The sequence below is a fragment of the Micropterus salmoides genome, unplaced genomic scaffold (assembly GCF_014851395.1).
Source record: "Micropterus salmoides isolate LMB-PRFRI ecotype aquatic unplaced genomic scaffold, ASM1485139v1 Ms_hic_scaffold_16, whole genome shotgun sequence".
Lineage (NCBI taxonomy): Eukaryota > Metazoa > Chordata > Actinopteri > Centrarchiformes > Centrarchidae > Micropterus > Micropterus salmoides.
Window position 1 is genome coordinate 25,234,419 of NW_024040707.1, and position 9,425 is coordinate 25,243,843.

General features: G+C 39.3%; 1 protein-coding gene across 1 annotated transcript; it reads right to left on the minus strand.

Annotated features, from left to right (window-relative positions):
* Positions 1–1,591: 1,591 nt before the first annotated feature.
* LOC119906274 (trace amine-associated receptor 13c-like) lies at positions 1,592–2,815 on the minus strand. The gene is given in 3 exon segments (XM_038723840.1): positions 1,592–2,380; positions 2,382–2,403; positions 2,640–2,815. Coding segments are annotated over 3 exon segments (987 nt in total).
* Positions 2,816–9,425: the final 6,610 nt, after the last annotated feature.

The window sequence follows — 9,425 nt, forward strand, 5'->3', positions numbered from 1 at the left end:
TTTTGTATACCAGTAAAATAGATGGTGATCAACATGACATAAGCAATTGATAATGTAGCAAACAGCAGACAATTGTACATAATCATTTGCATAAATGTGTCAAAGTATTTGCAATTTCTCAAAAGACAGAGAAATTGTTATGTGCACAAGTGACTAGATGAAGTGGAGGTTGAACATCTGAGAAATGTACCAGCGAGACTGAGAACAACTGTATTCTATGTGAAATACTGATTTATATGAAAAAATTAGTTGCATTTTGAAGATAAAAGTTTATTATATTTACGTAATGCTTCCTGTTGTCAGTGTGTTACGACTGAGATCGTATGCTTTCTGATTGAGAATTGTTGCCATTGTTTGGATTGAACGAGTTTATTTTGAGGCTTATTTTATTTTGGTGGTTTGAGTGATTTTTGGAGGTGAGATTAACTGTTTGGACAGGATGCATGTTGGTAATGCAGACTGTCTGAAGAGTTTTGAAAAAAGTTGCTTCAGTTTTGACCATTACCTTAGCAATTGAAAAAACTGTAACAGTGTTTATGTTGCTTTTATGATCTGTAGTCTGCACAGGGTGTTTTACGTGCAGCCGTGACACAACACAGGCAGACTCAATGGACTTTGCGGATTAATCCTGCACTTGGGTCTACTAGCCTAGCCATCACAAAGTTAAAAACAAAGTTTTGGTACTAATAACTTGCTGTTTTAGTTTGCCTACGCTATGACAATAAAGTAATGGAGCACCCTATTGGATTCTCCCTCACTCATGTCATTGACAGAACTTCTTGGGAATTTATCCGTCTTCTGCTGTTCTGCTTCAGTTTATCAAATACATAATTGTAGCTAGTGAAATGACAGCCTGCTAATCAATAGACATCCAAGCAATCGGCGTAACTAAATCTATTTAGTTACCTTGTTGTGTGATGCATGCTGCACAAAGTGCTGTCTGCTCAGATACATTACCACCTCCAAAATATTAGTAATAATATGTTCAGGAGGAAACATAATCACTTTCTTTACTTATTCTGCAGAGTAATCCACAATTGAAGACATCTTGATTTGCCTCTGCCCAAGATTCATTAACTACAGATGACCTCAGGTATGTTTGTGGTCAGTATCTGCATTAATATCTTACCTTTGCCTCAGTGGTGTAAACTGTAGCCCAGTTTACTGTTGCTGCAATAAAAGGCAGAAGATGTGTGTTTGTACTAAAATATAAAATAAAAATATAGTCATTTCTGACTAAGTTTGACTTTATTAACATTGGAATATTTGTAAATAAATGTTTTCCTTTCATTGTGGTGATTATGATTATCAGTGTAATTGATTATTCAAAAACCAGCAGACAGAAAGATCACAAATCAATAACTGGAGTACTGTCTGTCCATGAATTACTATGAAGTACAACAGATACACTAACATCAATAAATATATGCGTATAACATAACATAATATAATAATAATAATAATAATAGAATATGAGATTTGGCATTCAGTACTGTTAAGACCTACACTGCCGACATCTCGACGATGTTTGCTCAAACAGCATTTGTGTGTATTCCCCCTGCTGATTTTTGTGTCACTCCACAGTCTCTCTCTACAGTATGTTGGCCTCACAGGAGTGAGGCTGCAGTATCTCAAGTGTAACAATGAGTTTAACAGATTTTCTAAACCAGGGGTAGAAAAAGGCATAGATCACAGGGTTTAGACAGGAGTTAAAAAATATCAGAAAAATCATGAGGACCTCAGCTGAAGAACCAATTACAAAGTCATAGCCTGAGAGAGAGACACAGTAATATGGACAGTAACACATGAGAAACACAGCAACAACAACACCAAGAGTCCTGGCTGCTTTCAGCTCAGATTTCTTAACAGTTACAGTCGCTGATCGCTTCAGTGTGACTGCTGTAATGTGTGAGCGCATGGCACGAGCCTGAGACACAGCAACCACAAACACTCTCACATACAGAATGATGATGGCAGTGATGGGAATGACAAAGCTGAAAATAAGGTCAACAGTTCCTACTATGTTAATCACACATTCTCCATAGCAGGAATTATACTTGCCTGGTTGTTTCAGGTTATCATAAAACAGCAAAACACTGTAGAAAACAGCAAAACCCCAACACAGGAAAACCCAGATTTGAACTCTCTTTGCAGTAATTTTGGTGGGGTAGTGCAGAGGGTCACAGATAGCCACATAACGGTCGACTGATATGAGTACCATGTTTACCACTGAGGCAGAGAGAGTGATGGAGGGTATAAGATAGTACAGAACACACACCAGGTCACCCAGGAGCCAGCAGGGCTTTGTTAAAAAGATTTGAAACGGCGTCACAAGGAGGCCCACGAGGAAGTCTGAGACAGCCAGAGAGAGGAGGAGGAGGGTTGGTGGGGGTGTGGAGCTGCCTGAAGGGAGAGAATATCATCACTGTGAATTTTACAAACACCAACAACATTATCACCAATAGAAGTAGTTGTTTTATAAAAGCAGTAATGAAAGTTTCTAACTACAGTGTATCTATATAGAAAATGTGGCTGTTTGAAGCACTGTTAATAAACAAAAGTCTCATCAAACCATCAGGATGTAATGCTCAGATCTCACTACAACAAAACATTATCAATGTTAAGACATTTATCTCTGCCTGAAGTGGGAGATGGAGATGATGACCAGCAGGTTGAGAGCTGCAGTAAACAGAGAGATGGAGGACAGCACAATGGTAATGAACATTGCCTCAGACTGAGGGCGAATGTGCTTCTTGCAGGAGGTGTTGAGGAGTTGTGGAAAGCAGAGTTCAGCTTCCTCCAGGGTCTGCATCATCAGAGAGAGGGGAGGAGAGGAGGAGCTGCTGAACACACAGCTTTCTCAGCAAAGTTCTGTCATACAGTTGATTTATCTCTCTCCTCATCTTCCTCCTCCCTCACTCTGTGCTTCAGTACTGTACTCTGTCTGCATCTTCATCACTCTCTGGTGTAACAGGTTGTGTTTGTTTGGTTTGGCTAATGCATGGACTCTAGTGAATACAGCATTAGTTAAGGCCTTTGGGAAAGAGATCATTAAAAAAACACCTAACAAAGTACACTTTGGAGTGTACTTTAAGCATCTTGTGCCATTCAGTTAAAACAACACTAATAATTTTTTTGTCAGATGTGAAATTGATCTCTCTTAATGAGACAAAACGTTGAGGATGATTTAACCCCAGCAGTTGCAATGACATAAATGACATTCTCAATTTTGCAATTGCAACTGTCTTGAAGATTATTCACAGAGGGCAAATCAGCTTCCATGAACAGTGCAGCAGTATTCTAATTGATGTACCACTTTTTAACAGCTGTTGATCTTATGTGGACTTAAGGAGTAGTAGACAAATCAATTTAACTGCATTAGAATATGTTAAAATATGTGAAGACATTGGTTTAACAGCATTATAAATAGTTTTTTAGACCATGCGGGCACAGCTGATTACACTGTCGCTACTCTCATTTCAACTTGAAAAACTGTTCCACGCTTGGAGAAATACATGAAGCACATGAAAACCTGTGCGTTCAATAACTGAGAGCACCACTGTTTGCAGGCAGAATTTTGGGCAAAATGTTTTGTGAGGGTGAAATAGGGTGAAGCGTCTCATCCATATAGAGAGATGCTGTGTGCATTTACGCACGGGGCCAGCAGCACGACTTCATATTTAAATCTTGTGACACGTGGACACAATCAGTCAGAATCTAATATTAATTAATATTTTGTGTTCTTATCCACATCCAAAAGGTCTCAAACACAGTCCAGTTCACACAGTGAGTAAAGTAGCAGTCCTCCTGATCAGTTCTGAGCTCCATCAGAGTGTCAAAATTATTTCAGAAGCTAAATGTTGAATTCTGTTTCCTCTGCAGAGTTTCCTCTGTCCTGTCAAGTTTACAACTACAATTGTTTTTTAGCTATACAACTGTCCCACGATATTTGTATGACATTGCTGCGCCCATGGATATGTTTAAAATGACTGACAGCAGCCTCTCTAATCATGAAAGTAAACTGTTAATGAAAACACATCAACACAATAAAGAAATCACCTGGAAAATAATTAAAATAATTCGCTGTGTTGGGGGAGGGTGGATGATTTGTGCGTACATGATTATTCAGATATTGTAAGAGCCGCTTTGCACATCACACCAATGTAGCTCCTATAATTGTGAGAAAACAGTGCAAACAGCTGACGTCAAATTATTAGGCTGTAATATCAACTAGAGCATCCTCTGATTTCATCACTAACATGCTGTATTTTATTTTGTCATACAGTAACAATACTGCCCATTATGTAGTCTGCACATATAATTTGAACACTGTATTCCTCCCTGTGAATAGAGGGTGCTGCAGCACCCCCCGCAACTTGTACTTACCAAACTCTTCTGGCTGTCCCTAGAACAATGCTCAAAACCAAAGGTGACCAAGCTTTTGCAGTTGTGTCTCCCACCCTCTGAAACCGTCTTCACCTAGTTATAAGAAACGCAGAGTCAGTAGGCTGTTTTAAGAAGCCACATTTCTGTAAGAACTTTGTATTGTAATGTTTCTTTTGCCTTTTGTGTAGTTTGTATTGTGCCTGGATCCTTGTAAATCTATTTGGTTACGTTGACGTTTGTAATGAAGTCATGATGCACAAAGTGCTGTCTGCTCAGCAACATTACCACCACCAAAAAAGCCTATATATTAGATGATATCAACCTTATCAGATGACCTCATGTAAGTTTGTGGTCATGATCTCCACTATTATCTGCTCTCTGCATCAGTGTTCTCAGTGTGATTTTTGTTTCCTCCAACCTCTAGTGTGACAGACTATGGCTGCTTCTCAAGTATCTTATTTATGTTTTCCTCACTCCTCTCTTGAACCGGAAGTTGTTCTGCTCCACCATGTTGCGGATGTCCCAAAGCTCTTATTTGCGTTTCGAGGAGCGAGGAGCGAGGATCGAGGATCGAGGATCAAGGAGCGATTTCTGAGGAGCTAAGAGCAAGTATACAACAGTGCATCCTTCGCGGAAGTCTTTTACTAACCGACACGCCTCCTTACTGGGTAGCCGTTATATTGATTGGACGCTGATACATGATCAGATAACATTAAATTCAAGTGCATCACTGCAAAGAGTTAGGCTATATTTGATTTGATTTGTTTTATGATTCACTGTCCATTGTAGGTCTGAACAACAAAAGCCCCACACACAACTTTCTTCATTTATTAGAAAGATTTTATTTTTCTTTTATTATGGAGACAATTAAAGTCAGAGAGAGTCGGAGAGTCTGTCAGCAATAAACATGTTTTACATCATTTATCGTAATTTCTATTCAGTCACATGTGAGGCTGGTCATTCTTGTGTTTAGACGACTGTAAAACATAGCCACTCATCCAGCTGATCTCACTTACTGCATCTGATGAAAGCAGCCGGGGGCTCCACGAGTAAAATCAGCTGATGAAAGTATGAATGAAAGCCGCTACGCTAATAAGAAATCGTCAGACTGATATGATGGAACGCTGTGATCGAGTGATGTGACTTGCAAAAATTTAATGTAGGCTATGCAGTAGGCTAGTGTTCAAGGATATCAGGACGGGAAATAAACTGAAAGCCTAAAACTGAGCATCGACTAGAGTTACATCATTTCAATTTCCCTGAAACATTTAGCCTAATAAATCTATAGACACCGTGATCATATTCTGGGTTATTCAATAACGAATTCACAATCAGAATCAATTAATATAAATGCAGAAAATATCAGCATTGTGCCAGAAATGATCCTGTGCCTCTGAGCAGGACATAGCCTATAATTATTATTCATATGCAGGTGTGGAAACGTGGATGCAATTAAGAGACTTGAGAAGCAGGCTATGATGTTTATTTTAGGAGTGGCCTCCGATTCATCCATGTAGATGGCAATCCCGTTTCTAAAATTGTGACTGACTGGTTAAAGGGCGGGGCTACTAGTGTTGTGCCGAATTTGTCACACTGCTAGACAGTTTTGTGTATGGTACTGTGTGAGAGCTAATAGTCTGCCGATAGCAACAGGTTAGCACTATCACAAACAGCATGCTAACGTCGTACAAACACTGGAGCTCCTGACAGCTCAGTGTCTGACCGGCTGTTAACATTATGCTTCGAGGGAGACCGTACTGTGCCTGTCTTCATCTTCATCTTTCTCAAAGGACTGCAAAACCTGAGAACAGCGGGAGTCATCTGGACAACGTGGCAAAACTGGGCTCAATGTTTCTTGGAAGGGTAGACATCGCCGCCCAACCGGCGCTCAGCTCTGGTGAGTGAAAGCATCTTTTATCATCCTTAATCTGCTGCTGGTCCCTGAATGGGCAAATTGTGGATCGGTTGAGAATAGGCTACGGATTAAGGTTGTTGTCATAATGCTGTCATACAGCCACTTACATGCTGCCTTATTATTTGGTATTATTAGGCCAATTTTCTGGCTCGCTGCGCTGTATGAAAGGTACAAAGCTGGGAATGGAATATATATTGGCAGACATTCTTTCCATTTTAATTGCGGGATCTCTGTGGAGAGCGACTATAGAAAGGGTCTGGATCCCTGAAACCTTGTCTGTGTACTTTGTTGTTGACTTCAGTGGTGTTAAGCTCACTGTTGTTTGCTTATGGCCCTGTAGGCTCATTTGTTCTGAGCTTGGTTGCGTCAGCTTAAATAATGCATTCTGAATTTAGGTTTGTGACAGTGGTACTGTAACTTGTGTCAATGAATCTCTCTCTCTCTCTCTCTCTCTCTCTCTCTCTCTCGTTAAGTGTTTTGTGGAGCCATGCTGTTTGTTGACATGTTATAAAAGACAGTAGCAAGAGAGAGTATTGTTGTTTTACTGGGATCTCTATGTTTTGAAATGGTTGGTGCCCCACCATTTTTACATATAAAATTGACACTGGTCAAATCGTTGAATATTTCAAGAATAACTATCCTATTTGTTAGTAACAAGAATAACACCAAACTTGTGAAATAGTATGGTTAATAAATAATTACACAACTCTATACAGACACATATCGTATATTTAAATTTGAATTGTTAGAAAAATTAAAAGAAAAATATTTATGCTCCATGATGTCTGTAATCTTGAGTTGGCTTGTTCCCAGTAAATGTTTTGTTCCTCCCCATCAATGCACTGCTACAAATAAAAACTACATTTGTCGTTTTAAGGAAAAGGCTATTTAAAGAACAATTAATTGTCTAACACATAATACATTAAACAGGATTTTTATGGAATGTTAACTGGACTGGTTTTAGTCTATGGGCATTAGACAATTTTAACTGTAAAATAAGAAACCAAAGTAATTCAGTCTGTGATTCCTTAACTCATATTTTTATGTAGTATTTAACTAGTCTCTATACTGCACAATAGAATTCCTGAAAAAAAAGTAATGGCTTTTGGTTTAGTGTGCCACCCCAGGATTTTCAGTGGCCCCATCTGGCCACCCCTAAGAAAACTTTCTGGGGGCGCCACTGCTTACAGGTCCCATGGTCCTCACCATGGTTTAGTACACAAGGGGCCAGATTTACTAAAGGTTTGCGTGAGTAAAAAAGTGTGCAAATTTATATCACCAGCAAATTAACATGTGGGCTGATCTACTAATGGTGTGCACAGAGAATGATATCTTTCAAAAGTGCAAGCGCATTTACTACTTTTGCCTTAATGAATATGCAGTTTGGGTCGTTTCAGTTTTATTGTGCAAAGTAATGGGAGGGTAACATGAAAATACATTTATTTACTACATACAATGTGATCTACCAAGCCTAAATGCAATTTCATGTGAGTGCAACAGCATCTAAATTTAACAAGTTTGAAGGGAAGTTGCACAGAGATGGCTGCTGTTATCATTGCAAGAAGGAGAAACAGCCGTAATGAAAGAAGAGGTAGAGAAATAAAAAATCTTAGATAATTTTATTCTATACCCAATATATAGAAATAAAATTATTTTATTTATTCGATGAACTATATGAATTGAACTGTTTTTTTGTATTTTCCTTGAAGCTTTGGCAATACTGTTGTATTAACATTCATGCCAATAAAGCAAAATTCGTTTCGACCTGACTTCTTTTCTCCGTGAGATGGAAGAATTTAGAAAGTTGTGTGGCGCTGAGAGCCCCCAGATTCAGTTGTGCATGGATCACATGTAAAATTCCTCCTGCCAGAGGAAACAATCACCAACTGTTCAAAGAGTGCCGGTCATAATAGCGACAAAACCCACTGTAGGTATCAAAGAGGGAATGGGGCATTGGGGCATACAGGGTCAGGGACAGGAGATCACGGAGTGACCGGGCACGGTGCAGACGGTCGGTGATTGTTCCCTGTGGCTGGATGAAGCACAATCTGCCTGCATTTACTCACGTCTGGGTCATTCCAGCATACTGTAGCTGTTTCTGCTGGGGTTTCCCAAAACAGTTTGTCAGATGTAATGTCCCAAGTACTTAGTGCAATCTTAAGCAGTATGGGCAGGTACATAACGATTTCCACATACTTGGGACACACTAAATGAAACAAAACAAGGTTATTACACAGTGGCTGCTTTCCCTCCCGACTCTCTATGGCAGAAACTATTAAAACACGCAAAACCCTCTTTTAAATACTGTCACCTCCATTGTGTTTGCTCCTCTTGTCATCTACGCAATAATTCTTAGTAAATCACCCATAACAGGTGTCACACCCGGTAGCTCCGCTTTAATCTTGAGAAGCTGCAGAGCTGCAGTCTCTATTTATTCAACTACATTAAATTTTCAGCTAAACTGAGGCTTTTGAAGACCCTTCTCTCTCTCTCTCTCTCTCTCTCTCTGCCGACAACTGAATGCACGTCGCGGTCTATTTCAAGTATTTAAAAACAATAAAATATTCTTTGCGTGGTTCATCAACGGACATAAATTAACCAAAAGTCAACACAATTCGGCACAACACCAGTGAAGCGGGGGCTCATTCTATTCAGTAAGTGTTCCTCCACTGCCATTAGACACATACACGCTACGCCTACACATGCGCACTGATGACCCAGGATTAGGGTTACAATTGTGGATTTATTTACACACTTTAAAAGATTTAGATTTAGATTTAGAACGTTTAATTCTTTGTACATGTTGATTTACAGCATTAAACATTGACATATATATTGTAAAAGGCTGTATATTAACTTATTGGGAGAAAAATAGTTCTATGTAAAATCACACGTTGAGCACTTCCATATTGCCAAAATGGTCTGATCCTTGTTTGGCCGCGAAGCTTCGACTGTGAGATTGACAATCGAATCAGGCTCCGCCCAGTGAAGCATCGAATCTTTGACTATTCTGGGTCAGCCCTAGCAGACACCTTACACTTCTTGCTTAATTTTCTTTTCAATAACAACAATAACAAGATTCGCATACATTAATGTTTATTTAGATGTTAAAGTTGTAAGTTTT